Source organism: Mirounga angustirostris, unplaced genomic scaffold (assembly GCF_029215605.1).
Source record: "Mirounga angustirostris isolate CCGP_5_RB_7025 unplaced genomic scaffold, mMirAng1.0.hap1 SCAF_12, whole genome shotgun sequence".
Classification (NCBI taxonomy): Eukaryota; Metazoa; Chordata; class Mammalia; order Carnivora; family Phocidae; genus Mirounga; species Mirounga angustirostris.
In genome coordinates this window covers 89,950,551-89,971,136 of record NW_026991720.1, presented here as the reverse complement: position 1 = coordinate 89,971,136, position 20,586 = coordinate 89,950,551, and the positions used below count along the sequence as shown (strand labels likewise).

Here is a 20,586-nt window from a genome sequence, read left to right as displayed (position 1 = left end):
GAGCCATCGGTGGTTCTCCGCCCCGGCTACACATGAGAATCCTCTGGGGGGCATCGTGGACATACTGGCACCTGGGTCCCACTCCAGCCATTCTGACTGAATTGGTCTGAGTTGGGCCTGAGCGTCAGTCACTTAAAAATCTACCCCGTACATACAATGGAATATTATTCAGCCTTAAAAAAGAAGGAAATTCTGACACGTGCTACAACACGAATGAATCTCGAAAACATCATACTAAGTGAAACAAGCCAGCCACAAAAAGACAGATACCGTATGATTCTACTTGTATGAGGTACCTGGAGTAGTCAGATTCATAGAGGCAGAAACTGGATCGGTGGTCGCCAGGGGCTGGGGGGACCGGAGACTGACAAGCTCTTTCATGGGTACAGAGTTTCAGTTTTGCTAGATGAAGAGAGTTCTGGGGATTGGCTGCCCAATACTGTGACTGTACTTAACCACTTTCAGATGGTTAAGATGGTAGATTTTATGTTATGTGTATTGTATCAGAAAATAAATATTTTTAAAAAGAAGTCATGAAAAAATAATCTTGCCAGGGGTTTCTGAGCTGCGGCCAGGGCTTTGGAAGTGCTCAGCCAGCAGGGGAATTATCGATAAGCCCGGTAATTCTGCACTGAGGAGCTGGTGATACGCGTTGAGCAATTATGAATAAGAGAATGGTATCTATTCCAGTCTAGCTTGGGTTCGCCTTCTAGTGCTCTCTTCTTCGGAGCAGGTCAGGGAGGTTGCTCTCTTCTTTGGAGCAGTTGCTGGGAGGTTCACTTCCTTGTATCATGATCTTTATTGTTGCTTGAAGATACTTCATAGACTGACAAAATTCCCAGGAGTTTATTTGCTTCACAGATGTGTGATGAACTGTGATATTAGGAAGTTTTGTCCCCCCCACCCCGTGCTCTGCCAAAGGCATCCCTTTCTTTTTTTTTTAATTTAAATTCAATTAATTAACATATAATGTATTATTTGTTTCAGGGGTCCAGGTCTGTGATTCATCAGTCTTACACAATTCACAGTGCTCACCATAGCACATACTCTCCCCAACGTCCATCACCCAGTTACCCCATCCCCCACCCCCTCCCTCCAGCAACCCCCAGTTTATTTCCTATGGTTAAGAGTTTCTTATGGTTTGTCTCCAAAGGCATTCCTTTCACATGAGCTTTTGCTCCTGTGGTCAACATGGCAGTCTTCTCCTTTCTCTCTAAACCTGGGTCATTAGAATTGTGCCATCTGCGTCCCTCCCACCTTCCCAAAGGAGGGAGATTTTAGCCCTCCATCTGTAGTTGGAAACAGTGTTTCAGTTTGGAATCTGCCCTGTGAATGGATTCCCCACTGGAGAGAAGCAGAGATGCTGTGTAATTTCATAATTTCAATGGCATTCAGCAACCCACACAGAATGGACCTTCTGAAGGCTCCGTTCTGGATTCTCCTGTAGGTCTTGACAAGGTTTGGTATACAGGGAGCAGTCCAAAATCGCAGACTGTAAGAGAGAGGACTCATTATCAGTTGGAGATGCTGCGGGGGGCACTGCTTCTCAGTGACTCGTCTTCTTATGACATTGGGACGTCCAAAATGAAGCCCAGGCTGGGGGAAGAACTTGGGTCACAGAAGGAAATTCGCCTAAAATCAGGCATTTAAACAAAAGACTTCGTAAGGAGGCTGGCATTTGAGTTTAGGAGGATGGCATTCAAGGCAAAGCCAAGAGCATGAGAAGAGAGTTCCGAGAGTGGAACGCCAGGCACATCATCAGGTTAGGGGGACTCAGAGCGTGGGCAGGGAGGAAAACAAAGAATTCACTAGGAAAAGGAAGGATCGAAGGGCAAAAATAATTCTCACCTGTAAATACATGGACAAGCATTTTTACATTCACTACTACCCAAATAGAAACATTAAAACCAAAAGGACAATGTATAATTTTTTGCTCTTTAAATTGACAAAGCTTTAAAAATTCATAATACTCCGTGTTGGGAAGGGCATGAGTGAGCAGCGATTCTCGTTGGCTGTTGGTGAGCGTGTGCACTGGGACGAAATGTCCACATGGCAACTTGGCAGTTACATCAGCTTTATACATGCACACAGCTACGTGCACGCGGTACGTATGCATGTGTGTATGTACTCTTTACGTACACACATGTATGTTTGTGTGCACACAGACGCCCGAACACACACGTGCTCTTTGATCCATTAGTTCCACTCCGCTTAATGTATCCTGGGGAAAAATTCGGGATATAAATAAAGATCTAGCAAAAATGTCTAGAACAGGAAAATACTAGAAACAAAGCACACATCCACCAAGAGAGGATTCGTTAAATAAATTCTGGTTCCTGCATTCAGAGGAATACTATCCAGTAATTTAAAAATACTGCTGCAGGAGAGCATTTTACCTTCTCTCCTCCCAACCCCTGCGGGGCATGTACACGTACCCATCCCTATCAGGCTTCCCCACACAGGGACTTGGGGGCGCCCTCCATCTAGGGGGATATAGCTGAATCTGCAAACGGGGACACAAGTTTGGTTTGTGGAAGCCCCCAGGTGATCCTGATGTCCCTCACTAGGTTGAAAAATTACTGATGTAAAATTCTATTTGCTGGTACGGAGAGATGTCTGGGATGCATTGATTGAAACAAGCATACAATATGCTATCGTTTTTGGAAAATACTTACATGGAAGGGAAGCACTATGGAAAAACATACAGCAAGATATTTACCGCTTGTCTCTGGGTGGTAGTACTACGGATAATAATTCCCTCGCTTTGCCTGTCTGATTTTTCTGTTTTTTCAATAATGAGTACATACTGATTGCATAATTAAAAAATTTTTTCTAAACAATAAGAGGACAAAAATAGGTTAAAATAAAAATATGCAAATGAAATTGTCTTTGTTTCATATAGTTCCTACAAACTATTGCATTCTTTGATTTCAAGAAAATAGAGAACAAATATTGGTAAAAATTTTATGCACTCTTACTTTTTAAGAAATTGGGCGCTGTACATATTTTGGGTCCCTAAAGAATCACTGAAAGTTGATGGCAATTATTGATTCTATCAGTGACTGACTTTAACCTCCTTTTTTTTTTTTTAACCTAGCAAAACTGAATTTAATCAGTTCCTGACAAAAGAATGCAGTTTATGCTGGGGGTTTTTTTGCACCTTGGTGAGTATTAGTTGTCAAAATTCATTTTCTGCTTTTACTGAATTGTTCTAAAATATTTAGTAAAAATGTTTTTTAAACATACCCACCTCTTTTTTTCTGTTCTATATATTATCATGGTTCTTCTGTTGTATAATTGTGTCCAGCAACTAGAAAATTCCACTCCAATATGTTTTCTATCCACACATAGCTATTTCAATCATCTTTAATGGAATATTACTATCAGCAGATAAGTAAGTTAAGATACCGAGGAAAGTAGAAATACTTTCAGATTCTTAATTTACAAGTAGAATGCATTTTAATTTTGAAATAGAGGCCTGTTTGAATGTGGCCCTTGTTCCAGTAATGAGGTCTTGTGAAGAACTTACAGGCAAAATGTCCTCTTCTGAGTAAGCCGCAGCTCCTTTCCACTAAAGGGCCAAATCCTCCATGCCTCTGCCATCTTTAATAAACTGAGAATAATTTACATTAGTCATAGAGAGGATGTTTCCAACAATTATTCTCTTTGATCCTGACTTTTCTATAACAGTCCTGCTTTTAGTTATTACGTACTGACTAAATTGCTTAGAATCTTCTCTTCAAAGATTCATGCTGAATTTCTTCATGGCAGCAAACTTTCAGAATTTCATTTTTTAATGTTGTTAGCCTCAAACCCTGAGGCAGTCTCCCAGTTAGATTTGCTGGTGGTAGAGGAAAGAAGAGCTCAAAGTAGGAAATGCTCATTTGTTCTCTGTTGAAAATTCTCTGCCTTGGAGAGGTGAGCCGCAAGTCACTGGGAGCAGAGACTCGTTACTTGCCTCCCCCAGGACAATGAAACTTAGATCTGGCCTCAGATGGCCAGAGAAGAGCTGTTTCCTTCTACATCTGCCTCAGATGCTCTCTTTGGGACTAAACTCGTGTTCAAAATCAGAAGCAACCACTGAGGATCCCTGAACCTCTGTGTAGGATAACTTCCTCACACCTTGCCAAAATTCTAAATGACAGCAAGGTTGCTCAGGGACCCCTCTTCAATCAGGAGACCTTTCTCTCAGGATGAAAGATCTTCAAAATCAAATTAGCTTGGGCAGAAAAGGACCTCAGGGCGCCTGGCTGGCTCTGTGGGTGGAGCGTGCAGCTCTTGATCTCGGGGTTGTAAGTTTGAGCCCCAAGTTGGGTATAGAGATTACTTTTTAAAAAATTTAAAGAAAAAGAAAAAGACCTCACTACAGTAGATCCTGGGTTTCCAACCGTAAGCTTACCCTGATCTAACCCAAGTCTCTAGGGTTGCCTATGGTCAAACTACCAACCAGGTTAATCCTACATATCAGCTTGGGCATTTTCTGGTTTGTAGTTCAACCACAGGTATTTATATAAAAACTGGAGCCTATTTAAGCCCTTAGACTTACCTTCTGACTAAGGAAGATTAGGAAAAATAATCCTAATATGTGTATTGGCCAGGTTTTAGGAACTACACACAATGTACAAACCCTACCTAACATGCATTCTTTATAAGTTTTCTTACCCATAATAAGTAATGTGTGTATGTTTACAGCCTCTAAACTCCAACATGATCTCTAAAGTATATGAAAACATCCCACGTGTTTAAGAAAATGAAAACAATATACAAAATGAGAGATTATATAATAACGGTTATTTCTACAAAATGATCTTTCACTTTACAGAACATTTGCCGTGCATTTTCTTTAAATGACCAGATCTCCTAACTTCGTGTTTAATCAGATCCTATCTTCAAGATGCATGTTGTTTTTGAGGAATGCATTGATTCTCTAAAGACATAAGCATCTTTATTCTCTGAATCAATTCCAGCCTGTTGCTAATGTGATAATCTGGCAGTTGAAAACTCTAACCCAAGAAGGGTATTGCTAAGGCTATCTGTGTTTGGGCATGAAGCTTTAACTGCTTATGTTGCTAGCCACTTTTTGCCAAGTATTTGAGGCCGGAAATTCATATTCTCATTTAGACTATTACATGAATAATAATAGTTCGATTTCCCTAAGTCCTCGGATACTTTTATTTCTGAAAAGTACACATCTGATCAAAACAAGTTAGGCCAAGTCAGGTTATAAAAACATGTTAAATCTCTAAGGCAGCAATTCCAATAAAAGAATTCAGGATGGAACTTGTCTAGAAGACTAAATCCCTGGAAGGGAAGTCTTAGCTAATCCACACATAGCAGCATTAGCAGAGATTTTTATACCTGACCTTGTCTTTAAAAGCCTCTGTCTTTGGGAGTCCAAACTTCTGATTGGTTATTTATCCTAGAGGTCAAGTCGAGGAAATAAAAGGAGATCTGGGTTTGGATTGTTGGGTGAATAAAAGGAAAAATCCATGTTAACCAATGTAGGATCATTTATTATACAGTGAAATGAAAGTATGCAATGGTGCTAACTTTTTTCACTTGTCTATCTTCAAGAAGGAGAAAGCACTGTTGTGCCTCTGTTTTGGAATAATAGTAATCTTTGCGATGAGAGTGAAGACAGAAAATTCCTCGTCCAAACGAGTATTTGGTAACCTGCGTAGAAGGAGACCTTATGTATCATATTCTTAGCTGTAGAACTATGATCTATGTATTAATGCCTGATAATAATCACAAAATGACCAGATGACTAGAATAGTTCATGTGGGGAATGTGGACATAAGAGAAAAAACATTGCTTTTCAATAGCTTCTATTTTTGGACAAGTTGAAGGAAAGAAATCCATTAAATGCAAAACAAGACCATAAAAAAATTCTTATTGTTTTACAATTGAGAAAGCTGGAGAGAAACCAATCTTATTCTATAGTATGGGAATAGTTTTCCATTTTATGCCCATCCCTCTCACTCCCATCTGCTGGAATCAGGGCTTGGCATAAATCTTCAAGTCTCAAGGGAAAAGTATATAAGAGCAGCTAGAGAAGGCCATGTATGTGCATATTATCTTAGAGTGTAGGGTTTACTTGATTCACCGTCCAGAGGCTGATGGGGTGATTTTGAAGGGGCAGAGGATTCTGTGGGGTTTTTTCACTTTTTATTTTGAGATTATTGCAGGTTCTCATGCAGTTGTAAGAAATAATACAGAGAGATCCCATACACCTTTCACCTAGTTTCCCCCAATGGTAACTTCTCGTGTGAAGATAGTGGGGTATCACAACCGGGCAATTGACAAGGTTATAGTCCTTGACCTTGTTCAGCTTGTATCAGTTTGACCTGTGCTCGTGTGTGTGTATTTAATTCTATGCAATTTTATTAATGTGTCCATCACCAAAGTTAAGATACCGAACAGCTCCATTACCCTCAAGGAGCCCTAGTACAACCCTTTTCTATCCACACCCTCCTTCCTACCTCCCTAATCCCTGACAACCACAAATCTGTTCTCCATCTCTATAATTCTGTCATTCAAGAAATGGAGCCATGCAGTGCATAACCTTTTAATTGGCTTTTTTCACTCAGTGTAATTTGCAAAGTTTTAATTTTGATGAGGTCCAATTTCCCGATTTTTCCTTGGACAGATCATGTTCTTGTAGTCAATCCTAAAATGTCTTCACCTAGTCTTAAGTCTCAAAGTCTTTCTCCCATGCGTTATAGGAGTATTATAGCTTTACAGTTTTATATGTGCACTGAAGTCCAGGATCCGTTTTGTGTTAATACTTGTATAAGGTGTAAGGTTTTGGTTACAGTTCATTTCCTTGCCTGTGGATGTCCAGTTCCTCCAGCCGTATTTGTTGAAAAGGCTACCCTTCCTCCATTGAACTGCCTTGGTGCCCCAAAAATCAGTTGGGCCTATTTGTGTAGGTCTGGAACTCCATCTCTCACAATATCCCAAAGGGGCATGATTTGTTCCATGGTGAATCCAAACCCAACAGTCCAGGTTATAAACGGGGTCAATTGAATTTACATGTTTTAAGAGAAAGTCGTTTCCCAAGGATTTCTTAAATTCTCCGATTGGTTTTGTACAGGTTGGAACAATAAGTATAAGAGGCTGGATTAAGATTTTCCTTCCTTGTGTCTATGCACTTTATTTGCCCTAAAATGACACATAGAGAATTTCTAGTACATACAGGCTGTCTCAAGTCAGGTTTCCTAGACGCAGAGCCTGAGACAGGGATTTGTGTGTCCGTGATTTAGTGAGGGAGGGCTCTGAGGAGTAAGAGAGTGAGGAGAGGGGAGGCAGGATGTGGTGCCAGCTGGAGGGGGGCTTCAACCTCCTCCTGTGAAAGGTTCTGAGCACAAACCACACCACAGAGTTGCTCCCAGCCTGAGGCAATGGTGCCAGCCTTTTGAACTGTGTATCCATCAGTCACTGACTACAGGCTGGCCCAGGTGGGGACATGAACGCAGATGGTATAGCCTGGCAGGCTAAGAGATTTCCATTAGGCCAAGGGCACCAACAGTATCCAATGACCAGAAAACCAGAGAACTGGTTTTGAAAATAAATGGGACTATTAACTTTCCAACTTAACCGCTTGCTTCTTTAAGCCTTCTGCTACCCTTTGACTGCCTTCTGTGCAGCCATGTCTGTTGTGTTCAAGGGTTGCTCGGTTACACGAAAGCCCAAGATGAATGCAAAAAGGGCTCCTGTCACCCCACCACCGGTGATCTCCTGGTGGGTCGCAGCGCACAGCTCACGGCTTCTTCTACCTGTGGGCTGGATGGAGCCCAGAAATACTGCATTCTCAGCTACCTCGAGGTGTGTTTGTTCTTTGTTTATTTGTTGGGACATTATTGAGTCGATGACATAGATTTTTCTAAGTGTATCGGGGGCCAGCCAGGCAACATGAAAGGAGGACACGTCACCCTTTCCTGAACGTCAGAGGCACAGGTGATATGATTCCAAGTCCAGAAGCCCTTGACTGATCAGAAAAAAGGGAAGATCTGCTTCATCTCTTTCTTTTTACCTTTAGAATTAGAAAAGCCTCCTTGGTTCAGCCTTCGAAGGGAATTACTATGCAATGTACTGTTCTATTTAACTGCATTAGTGACTCCTAGAGAGTAAATTTAATTGACCCATCAGTGAAGATTGAAGATCCCTCAGGGTCTCAAGGCCATTACACTGAATGTGAGTTCTCATTGTCCTGCCTTGGGTGGGGGGGTGGGGGGTAGAATGTTGAATTGATGGCATGCCAGCCTCACGATGCCACTTGGAAATTGTCTAATAGGCCAAAAGATCCCAATATGAACATATTTTCGTGCCTTTTTTTTTTCCCCCTTAAAGACCAGTTCTATAAAAGGACCAGCTGCTTTACGGTTTTTTCCTTCTCCACGCTCTGGGAGCAGAACAAGCATCCAAGGTCATCTGAGTATCCTACCTGCCGAGGAGCCTGGGGCAATCACGTCAACCCCTTATTTAAGAGGATGTGCAGGAAGGAAGTTGGACATAAGCCTAATGATTGCGGCCCAGGCTTTTCCATGTATTGTTCATTGAAAGCAGCTCCTGGAGGTCTCTGGGAAATGCTTTGTATTCTAATTGGTTTCTAGTAAAAGAGGATGATTATAAATAAGTGGAGACAATACCGGAGTGCTTAGCACTGTTCTAAGTTTGGGGAGGACTTGTGTCAGAAAGAAAATTCACTACCTATGCAAGGAAATGACACTGTAGAAGTTTTGTTCAGGTGGGATGGATGGCCCTTCCAGTGACTTCACTAATTCCAGGCCCTCTGGACAAAGAAATGGTTCTCAGCTCTAATCTTAGAAACTCTCCAACCCTGACATCACACATCTTGTTCTACAAACACTGACATTTTGCTTACTGTTGCCTTGGCCAACTCATGCCATACCCTGACAATAATTAGGACTTGATACTCCTATCTTTCAAAGTCACACCACCAAAAGTAGAAGTAAATCAGACTTCAAGGTTTCTTTTGTCTCGAGAATGCCAGAAATCTTAAAATCTTAGAGCTGGAAAAAAAATCTCAAAATGTCTTCAGGCTGACCAAGTATTCTGGGTGGGGCTACAAGAACTGGTCTACTTAAACATTTGTGCAGCCCAGAGGATGGTTTTTTTCCCCATCCATTGTCTAACAAATCGCTACCAAGCCAAACATTCTTCTCGGAAGCTTCAAATCAACATTGACCCATAGCGTTACCCAAGTTGGGACTCCCCCATCCGGTTCCTGCAACTAAGCATCCTGTGTAGCCAGGTCCATCAAGGGTATGCTCCTAAAATGTTTACAGAATAAGCCCCAAAGTTAAACATTTTCCCTAATAATTTCCATAGTCTTACTGGAAATCTTTTGAAGTCTTGACATCTTTTGATGGAATCATAAAGCTTCCACTCTCCTTTCAGGACAGGTCTGGGGCAAGCCTCCCCATATGCAGAATAGATCTCACTTCCATCGCTTCTTAATTTCCAAAAGGCATTTTGGTGTTTTTTGCAAGTATAAGGCTGATGGTGGCCAGTGATTCTAAAGAGATTATATGGACCTCTTGAAAGGCTGGTTTACTTTGACAGACATTAGCTGAAATAGTCATTAAAATCACCATGCAATCAGTCAACAAATTTTATTGAGCATCTACTATGTGCCAGACACTGGTGTAGGTAAGGAGGATACAACCTTATATGAAACAAAGTCCTCACCCTCATTCGGCTTAAATTCTAATGATGGAGACAGACAATAATCCAACAACTATCCAATACAGTCTCAAGTGGTGTTATAGGCTTAGAAAATATCGCAAAGCAGAGGAAGAAACAGAGAGTGGCAGAGGCCGTAAGGGTGGGGAGGTGGCGGTATTTTAGATAGAAATCTGAGAGGAGGGCAGTTAAACAGAGCCCCAGAGAAGGGAAGGAGCAAGAGATGGGGCTATTTGAGGGCTGGAGGAAAGGGGAGCAAGGAACAGCTTGTGTCAAGATTGTAAGGCGGTGGAGTTCCTGGTGAACTCCAGGAAGAGCAAGAAGTGAGTGCAGCCAGAGTTGAGGGAATCGAGGGACGACTCAATTTTTAAATGTGGCTGCTAGATGCATTAAGTTAGGCAAACTCAAAGGCCAGTCTTGGCTGTTGCAACCTTTGGAAGTCCGTTCCAAGTAAAGTAGTGCCAGTTGACTAATGAGGCCTTCTAGTCTGCAAGACAAGGGGGCAGGCCTCTCTGTTACGAGTTCAGTGAGAATCTTTTACAAAATCCACATATTACAAAATCCACAAACGTAGAGGTTTTGATCATGGAAGTTTTTCTGCCAAAAACTAAGTCTGAGAGAGAAAGGAGGATGGTTGCAGATAACTTGGTGGCCAAGTGTTTCATTAATTTCTTGCCAAATATTCGTTTTCTGACTAAAGAGAGTAATCCCTCAAGGAATGTATCCTGTTTATTTCTCTACAGTTTAACATAAGTTCCAGATCATCTGCCTCTTGTGTAAGACAAAAATTAGTTCCACATAAATTTGCATTTTTACCCCAAATATATCAATTTATCAAATTTCTGGGTCATATTTTTATTGCATTTGTCATTGTTAAGTACCTATTGATGGAAAAATTGATGTCTCGTTATTTCCTCTGCTTTTTATTTTTAGCCAGATTGAAAGATAAATATAGCAAGTACAGCTTGTTTTCAAATTCAGATCAACAATAAGTAATTCTGACTCTCTATTTTTTATCTAAATGATGGGCTTTTCCAGGGGGAGCAGAAATGCTTCATCTGCGACTCGAGATTCCCATACGACCCATACACCCAATCCCACAGCCACACCATTGAGAACATAATTACAAGTTTTGAACCAGAGAGAGAAAAGAAATGGTGGCAATCTGAAAATGGTATGATTGAGTTCCTTTCCAGTTTTTCATTTCTTTACATTTTTAATAAGCTGTCTTTCGCTCTGTATGATTATAACAATTTCACAGCAAGTAGCCCTGTTGGAATGGAACAGCCTCCACCGAGAATGTAAAACCCCGTATAAGAACAAACTTGATTTTCATTTCAGGAAAGGTTATTTTCCTCCAGAGAACTCAGTGTATTTTAAGCACCTAACTCTGGGTGCTTCACTCTTTCCATGTGCGGGAAGAAAATATCTGTGCCTTCTTTTGTTCTTTGTAAAAAAAAGAAAAAAAATAGGCCACTTACAAGGTGCTGGTGAATGAAGGCTAATATAAAACACCCTGATGTAAATGGAATTAAGGATGCCCCGGGGGAAATCTGAGAGTTATCACCACATACTTCTTCCTTCTGCAGTACATGCAGGGAGAGAGAAAAAGAACATGTCATTTCTTGCTGCAAGCCAAATATTTTCATGTAAAAATTGAATTGAAAGGATAGTTGGTACTAACTAAAGGTCTTTCCTTCTTGGATTTGTGCTTTTCTCTGTTCATGAACAACTGTGGTATTGAAGCTTATATTGGCCCTGACCATCCGTATTTCCGAGGTGCCCCTATCAGGACCCGACTGGGGTTCCTCCCGTCCCACCCCAGCCTTGGGCCTTACGTGCTTGAATGAATGTAGCTGGCTCACTCATGATGGCTCCTCTTCACCCATCTGGGACCCTCAGCCCACAAAATGATTCCATTTGCCCATCTCTATATGTTGTCCTGGGGCTACAATCCCTCTATCCTCTTCAGACGCCTAAGCCTACTTCCCACAGGGGATCCTAGACCATTAGGGGAACATGGGAATAATCATAATGTATAGGATCATAATATAAAGGGCAAGCATAATATGAGGCTGTTTTTCTCTGCTGCCCATTCGACAAGTATGTGATTGGTGTCTACTAAATGCCAGCCCATTTTGGACCCCAGTTACTCATCTCTAGTTGGGCTCTCCTTAGTGCATGGGAAGGCCTCTGCCACAGCCACCTGCCTTCACTGATGCCATTTTTGCATAACAGCTGTTTTCCTTCTTGTTTCTGTTTTTGGTTTTTTTGAGAGAGAGTGCAAGCAGGGGGAGGGCCGGAGGGAGAAGCAGACTACCTGCTGAGCAGGGAGCCCGATGTGGGGCTCGATCCCAGGACTCTGGGATCATGACCTGAACCCAACCAACTGAGCCAACCAGGTGCCCCACTTAATAGCTGTTTTAAACCACGTGCCCAGCATTTGTCCCACATCTCCTCACAGACGGAGTGCCCCTCTTCAGAGTTGTTTGCATAGAACAAGGGTTCTCAGCCAAGAACTTTCGAGAGGGGAAAGGAGATCTCCTTTCTAGAAAGGATGAGGAGCCCTTGACCCGGGAATGGGGCTGCCCTCTGAGCTGCAAACCTTCCTGAGTGGTTCACCCTCTAAGAAGACTGCTTCCCGGGCGCCTGGGTGGCTCAGTTGGTTAAGCGACTGCCTTCGGCTCAGGTCATGATCCTGGAGTCCCGGGATCGAGTCCCATATCGGGCTCCTTGCTCAGCAGGGGGTCTGCTTCTCCCTCTGACCCTCCCCCCTCTCATGTGCTCTCTCTCTCTCATTCTCTCTCTCAAATAAATAAATAAAATCTTTAAAAAAAAAAAAAGAAGAAGAAGAAGACTGCTTCCCATTTGCTGCAGCCCAGTTAGTGCTCTCAGAGCTGTTTTGTCTGGTCCCGGAGCCCCTTGCCCTGGGCACTCCTGGGCATTAACAACATGGCCGATCCAAACTGAGATGTGCTCTTGGTGTAAAACCATTCCAGATTTCTAAGACCTCGTTTGGAGAAAATGAAACATTGTTAATAGTTAAAAGAAAGCATTATTAGTTTTTTTTAAAAATGTTGACCACATGTTGAAATGAGATGCTTTTAATATATTGGGTTCAATAGATTAAAATTAGTTTCACCTGCTTATTCGTACTTTTTAAAGTGTGGCTGCTAGAAAATCTTAAATGACATGGGTGACTCCTATTCCAACTGGACAGGGCTACTCTAGAGAGATCAGGGCTTCTGTTCCGTCCAGGCTGGGGCCCATCCTCCACGTCCAGGCAGAAGGTGAATGGCCGCTCACTATCTCAGTGCAAAGTCCGGGCCGGGCTACTTCTTTCTTCTTCTCAGTCACGGAGGAGCCGCAGATCCTTACTCCAAGGGGACTATTTCAGGCTGTCTTTTATGCTAGGTGAGAATAAAACTAGTCCAAGTGATCGTTAAGCAGCTGCTGGAAGAATAGGGTGTGTCGATTTTTACCAGAATCTGGCTTGCTAGCCCACGGTTACGCACAGTCAAGAGGTGAGTTCAAGGACATGAGTCCACCTATGGGAACATCCCGGAAGTCCCTTGGTGGGACGTGATACTGCCACCCAGTGGCCGTGTGCACAGCCACCATAACATGAATGTGGGCACGGTCTGGGTAAACTCTATATTGCTCTCAAGTAGACCTTCTGCACGTGGAGTGTCATGGGAAACCACTGGACAAGACCAGGAAAGAGTGTGGATCCCCAGCCATGCGATTTCAAAGGGCTTTATTACAGACACGCCACAGGGAGGGATTAATGTGATAAATAGGGGTCTCTCGAAATCACTGATCTTCTTCTTTCTGGATTTTTCTTTAGGTCTTGACCATGTCAGCATCAGATTGGACCTAGAGGCATTATTTCAGTTCAGCCACCTCATTCTGACCTTCAAGGTACAGATGTGTGGGCTTGCCGCCCCCTCTATCTACCTACAAGATGCTGGGCTTGCCTGGGATTTCACTTCCTTTCTTCCTGGCAGAGCACAGAAGGCTTTGTAAATCTCTGCTCAAGCTTTGTCATTTGGGTTTTGGTTCCTGAGTGGAAAACAAAACAAAACAAAACAAACAAACAAAACGAACAAGAACCCCACTGCTCATTAATTAATCACTTAGATGGTCAACCAAAAAGAAAAGAAAAGAAAGACAGAAATCTTACAAGATAGAGCAGAAAGGAAAACTCCAAGCACTGGGGTGATAGGGACTGTAAGAACTAGAAAAATATTTTTAAGGAGAAAAAGGCAGGAAGTGGAAATTATTCAGGGAAATACAGAAAGGTTGCGATCAGAAGAGGCAGAAAAACGAAAGGGTCTTTACTAAGGATAGTTAGATGTCAGAGAAATCCTGTGCTGTAGTCATTCCCAAATCATTCATCAAAATTCTAATTTTGTCATCAGGCTGGAAGCTGACTTATAGTAATAAAAAATGAAAATAAAAAATGAAAAAAAGCGCCCCACAAGTGTTTGCCCTCAGAGGGCTCACCGCCTAGTAAAGGATACAAACATACATAGAGATTTAAAATCATAATACAAAATGGTAAGTGCAGGAACTGACATATGTTCAGAATGCTGGTGGGCTCCTTAAGGAGGTGAACTCTGAGGAATCAGAAAAGTTTTCTGGTAGATCTTAAAGGAGTTTGCCAGAGAAAAGTGTTCTTGTCAAAGAAAACCACATGCAAATCGCTATAAAATATCAATCACGTTGTTTTTTAAAAATTGACATGCTCTCCTTCTTCAATGAGTAATTCACACAGCCCATACACATCTTTTATACAGAACCAGATTCGAGGCAAAGTATATGTTCATGAAAGCTTGCCCACTGATTGGAAAGAGATTTCTGTGTGTTCATTATATGAGAGATTTTCAAAGATACAAATAAAGTTTGAAAAATGGAGATTAGGAAATATAAATGTTCAGTCTGAAGCGGATAATGAAATCTGCCTTTGTGAACCATTACAAGTTTACCTCTTGTTTTTCTAGACTTTTCGGCCTGCTGCGATGTTAGTTGAACGCTCTGCAGACTATGGACACACCTGGAAAGTACTCAAATATTTTGCAAAAGACTGTGCTGCTTCCTTTCCTAATATCACATCGGGCCAGGCCCAGGGAGTGGGAGACCTTGTTTGTGACTCCAAATATTCGGATATTGAACCCTCCACTGGTGGCGAGGTAGCCTTTCCTTTCTTGGATTTCTCTGATAGAAATTAAACCTTTTTTTTTTTTTTTTTGCTACTGTGGTTCATTTAAATGAAAACAATTTAGGTAGTGTTTACTGAAATAGAACTTAAGCTGTTGTTGGTTTTTTTTTAAGAATGAACATGTCTAAATTGAAATGAGTCCTGCATTCATTTTGAACTCGGATAAATAGTAAATAACTTATAGGAAATAACTGCACTGGGCACCTGGATGGCTCTATCAGTTGAGCGTCTGACTCTTGATCTCAGCTCAGGTCTGGATCTCAGAGTCATGAGTTCAAGTCCCTTGTTGGGCTCCATGCTGGGCATGGAGCCTACTTAAGAAAGAAAAGAAAAATAATTCTGCACACGAGTGCCCAGCTGAGGGTGAGCAGGGACTGAGACCCCAGGCTGGGTGCCGGGGCACAGGGCCCCCAGAGGAAGGAGCATCTGCTTCTAACCCTTGCTATAGGCTAGTGGCAGCCCTGGCTTAGCTGTGTTCTCTCCATGCTCTGTAAACCACCATCCAGCTGGAATCTGCCAGGAGCTTCCTCTGAGCAAAGCTGGTGACTGGCAGAGGGTCAGGGTAGGAGTGGGGTTGGGCGGTATTATTTTATCATGTAGAATGAAAGAATTGGCAGCAGAAGTCGGCTCTAGAATTCCCTGCCAGATCCAGATGGATGATGACCTGCTGAACTGTGACCCCATCGCTCCACCCCAACCCCAGGCAGGAGCTATCAGAGCTTCTGCCTTCACGGACCACTTGGGCATAAAGAGCCAGAATGACTGTTTAAGATCTTTCATTCATTTTCATTCTTGGGACTTTTATTCATGTGCGAACCCAAATAATAATCTGCATCCTACACCACTGAGGGAGGCAGTGACTCAGCCCTTTTGTAAGGTCAGGATCTCTTCTTTGAGACTATATTTAACAACACTGTTTTGGGTAGGATGCTTATACATTTACCTATATTTGTTTTACAGGTCGTTTTAAAAGTTCTGGATCCCAGCTTTGAAATAGAAAACCCTTACAGCCCCTACATCCAGGGTATGAGTCGCTCTCGTCTGCGCACCAATTCCTTTTCTAAAATTTCATGTTAGGAGTGTTCCTCATCACTGCAGGTCCATAGTCCATTAAGGGGATGTCAGTCCGGGAGAGCGCCTTGACCTGATGCCTCCTAAGTGTGCTTTGCTTTGCTCTTTTCCTTTCTCTAGACCTTGTGACATTAACAAACCTGAGGATAAACTTCACCAAACTCCATACCCTGGGGGATACTTTGCTGGGAAGGAGGGAAAAGGAGTCCCTTGATAACTACTACTATGCTCTGTATACGATGGTGGTGCGGGGCAGATGTTTTTGTAACGGCCACGCCAGCGAGTGCGGCCCTGTGCAGAAGGTGCGGGGAGACGCGTTCGGCCCCCCCGGAATGGTGAGTTACTGAGCAACCCCAAGGGGCACCTGGCTCCCTTACCTTTCCTGTGCCGTGCTGCTGTTGGTTGTAGACCAGACTCTCTACAGGGGGGTCCACCATCGAAGTGACAGCTTTATGTGGGGCAGGCGTCATTCAACCTGGCCTGACGGACCAGCTGGAGGAGCTGGGGGGCCGGGGGGGCTTTGATATTAATTAATGAGTAGCATTTATCATTTATGGTTTCACGGGAGCCCATCTTGCTCCCTTTTTGTTTTATTTGGCTTTTCAGGGAATGGAGCTTTGGTGGCGAGGACCCGTGGTCCCACAAAAATGCCTTGAAGGTCTCTTGTGTGAGACAGCCTGACTCCGTGCCAGGGTGTTGGACTAAAATCTGTCACTGTCAAAATGGCCACTCCAAGTAACATTCTTGCCCTGGGAACGACTGTTCCTAGCACGATCTCTTCCATGCTTTGGGACGAGGCTTCAAAGAGTGATGTAGTAGAAGAATTGTGTTTTAACGCCGAGTCCCAAGGGTGTGTCCGCGAAATAATTTTAAACTATTAGCCACAATCAGACAGGGCGGGATACTTCCCTGTCAGCCACCTCATATTTCCCTAGAAATAGAACTTCTCTCTTTGAACTTGGACATACGGGGCATTTTGTGGAAAAGCCAAGAGAATCACACATTTTTCTCCAGTTTCTTTCTGTTTTCTAATTCCCTCTTTTCCCTTACACTCCTCAACCACCCCCTGTGCGCACGCACACACACACGTACACACACGCATGTGCACACACATGCACGCACACACGTACACACGCACGTACACACATGCGCACACATGTGCATACACACACGTGCACGCGTACACACACATACACACACAGGTACACACACTCCCCATTCTGTCTGTCCTTGTGCTGCGGGCTGCAATATGTTGTTTTAAAAGTAGAACTCAGAAATGCCAAAAAATGTGTGTCCCAAACACCTTAAATTTTTTCAAAATTTTAGGGCTGGTTAAGCAATAACAAAAGCTAGTCAAGGTTGGTGCCGTCACTAGCCAGGAACCCTGAGACCCAGAGAGGCGCCCGGCCTGCTAGTTCACTTTCCACGTAACGAAGCCCAGCATCCTCCAAGCAAAGCCCCCTTTCCACACCACGCAGGTTCACGGTCGCTGCATCTGTCAGCACCATACAGACGGCCCGAACTGTGAGAGGTGCAGGGACTTCTTCTACGACGCTCCGTGGAGGCCAGGAGCAGGCCACCAGGACAGCACGTGCAGAGGTACGCGGGGAACACCCTCAGCCTGGACCCAATGTGCTCTGCACCGCCTAAAAGATCATTGAGTTCATTTCGGTGGGGCTGCAGGCGACGGGGGTGATGGACCTGTGGCTCCGGCTCCGGCATATCCTGATGTTGCCCATGACCTCCAACTTCTCAAGTCTTCACACCAAACATGAACATTAATTTACACACTGAAACAATATGCATGTCGTGTGGTCGCTTTCTGGAGGAGGGGCAGAGCCATGTCACGGTACTATCACTGGGGACAGGGCTGGTCCAGGATCTGGTGAATACCAGGTTTGGTACGGAGATCCCTACCGTTTTCCTGAATACTCATACATTCCATGACCTGGATCTTTTTTTTTTTTTTAAGATTTTATTTATTTATTTGACAGAGAGAGAGCACAAGCAGGGGGAGCAGCAGAGAGAGAGGGAGAGGGAGAAACAGACTCCCTGCTGAACAAAGATCCTGACATGGGGCTTGATCTTAGAACCCCGGGATCATGACCTGAGCAGAAGGCAGATGCTTAACCGATGCCACCCAGGCATCCCCTCATGAACTGGATCCTAAACACATATGTCAGGAGAGATGAAGATAAGGACCAAGTCTGACAGGCTATTGTATTTTTTGTAAAATATTTAGGCTAATAAAGTAGAGAGTTTTCTTGTAAGGTGTTCACGGCCTCTGAATTTTGATGAACTTCCATACAAACTTGTCACTCAGTTTCTTTTCCCAGACGGGGAGGGGGGATAGGATGTGAGGGAAGAGTTCTCATGAAAACGTCCCATCCATGAGAGTCACAGTGGGCAGACCCAGCAAAATGGAGCCTGAGATTTTGCTGTTTACAGGGAAACCCCAGCAAGGCACACAGCACAGACTTTACCACCAAGACAAACAAAGTCCTTTCCCTCTGGTGCTCTGACTGAGCCCCAGATGGGATGGGAATGACCTATAGCCGCCCTTCTGGCTCTTCTGCCCATGGAGATGGAGAAGCAGGCGGGGGCCCAGCTCGGACATCTTATCTGAGGATCCCTGAACCTGCAGAACATGGGATATAAAAATTCAAGTTTACAAAGCCTGAGTCAGTAAAAGTATTCTTTACTGGAAAACAACAAAATTGCACCCTAGGCCTTCTGGATCACCCAAATGATTTACTTTTGTTTATTTGATATAAAAAAAAACACAAATATTAAACACAGGGAGCACATTTTACAGAGAATAGGGGCAGAATCAGAGCACTAGGAAGATCCTCTGAAAGCACCTGTTTTAATCTGTGTGTACTGGGGGCGCCACTGTGGCTCAGTGCGTTAAGGGTCTGCCTTGGGCTCAGGTCACGATCCCAGGGTCCTGGGATTGAGTCCCCCATCTGGATCCTTGCTCAGGGGGGAGTCGTCTTCTCCCTCCCCCTCTGCCTCTCCCCGCAGCTTGTGCTCTCTCTAGTGCTCACTCTCAAATAAATAAATAAATACAATCTTTAAAAAAACTGATCTGTGCATACTTGGTGTATCTACAAGACGGGGTAGTGGCAGGAGATGGCGGGGCAGGAGGGCTGCGGTGATTGGCGCGGCCCAGCGGCTCGGGGTCCCCCAGACCTCGGCCAACCTCTCATAGCCCGTCTCCTTCCTCAGCTTGTCGCTGCAACAGCCACGCTGACCGCTGTCACTTCGACATAACGGCGTACGTGCGGAGCGGCGGCCGCAGCGGGGGCGTGTGCGAGGACTGCCGCCACCACACCGAGGGGCAGCACTGTGACCGCTGCAGGCCCCTCTTCTACAGGGACGCGCTCAAGGCCATGTCCGATCCTCACGCGTGCATCCGTGAGTCCCCGGCCGCGGGCCTGTCTGTCCCACGCGTGTGAGCAGAGGCTGACGGAGAGGCCTCCCTTGCGCCGCCAGCCCCCGCTCGGTTGCGCGGCATGCCCAGAGCGCCCGGGTTAGGGGCCGGGGGCGGCGGGGGGCGGGGGGGGGCTCGCCCAAGCGCTGCGGCTCTAAGAGCTTCCGTTCTCAGCGCAGTTTGGGTCGGATGATCCGGGTCCGTCCTGGTAGCCCCTGGTGAGTGGGGAACTATGCTGGGTTGAGCCAGGGGCGGGCGCGTGTTTCAGAGGAGGCTGCGGACACCGGGTGCCCTGGAGGTCGGCGGGGGCAAGCGGCCGAACGCAGTCGCCCGGCTCACCGTGGCCGGCTGGCTCCACCGTGCCGGAGCAACAGGCAGGCCGTAGAAACGTACTTGGGATTTTGAACTTGGATCTTTCCCCAGCCTAGCCGAGAGGGGACGACCCCTCTCCCATGCTGGGCGGGGCAGCTCCCAGTCAGTGGCGCTGGTCCAGAGGGTCCGCAACCAGTAAGCCGCCCACAGCCATTCTGTTCCCACACAGCCACTCTGCCACTTTCAGGACGGTAGTCAGTAAATTACACGGGCAGGCAACGCTCCGTTATACAACAGGCTGTGTGTCGGATGATTTTGCCCAACTGTCAGCCAATGTGAGTGTTGTCAGCATGCTAAGGCAGGCTAGACTAAGCCGTGATGGTTGGTCGGTTAGATGTAGTAAATATATTTTTGACTTAAGAAATTTTCGGCTTGGGGCGCCTGGGTGGCTCAGTTGGTTAAGCGACTGCCTTCGGCTCAGGTCATGATCCTGGAGTCCCGGGATCGAGTCCCGCATCGGGCTCCCTGCTCGGCAGGGAGTCTGCTTCTCCCTCTCCCACTCCCCGTTTGTGTTCCCTCTCTCGCTGTGTTTTTCTCTGTCAAATAAATAAATAAAATCTTAAAAAAAAAAAAAAAGAAAGAAATTTTCGGCTTATGATGGGTTTATCAGACAGAGCCCTGCCTTAAGTCGAGGAAGATCCATAGTGAAATTGGCTGCAACATTTCTTTGGCTGTAGACAATTCAGTTTTGCTGATAAGCTAACATTATCTTGCTGCTGCTGCAGCTTTTTAAGATTTATTTATTTACGTTAGAGAGAGAGAGAGAGAGAGCCCGAGCAAG

The 20,586-nt window shown here is 44.6% G+C and overlaps 1 protein-coding gene across 1 annotated transcript in view; it reads left to right on the top strand.

Moving 5' to 3' along the window:
* Positions 1-3,130: 3,130 nt before the first annotated feature.
* LAMB4 (laminin subunit beta 4) overlaps positions 3,131-20,586 on the top strand; it is a 90,721-nt gene continuing 73,265 nt past the window's right edge. The window contains 9 exon segments of the mRNA XM_045864899.3: positions 3,131-3,164; positions 7,670-7,827; positions 10,747-10,882; positions 13,556-13,629; positions 14,712-14,900; positions 15,890-15,953; positions 16,121-16,335; positions 17,479-17,599; positions 19,229-19,417. Coding sequence (XP_045720855.2) covers positions 3,131-3,164; positions 7,670-7,827; positions 10,747-10,882; positions 13,556-13,629; positions 14,712-14,900; positions 15,890-15,953; positions 16,121-16,335; positions 17,479-17,599; positions 19,229-19,417 — 1,180 coding nt within the window.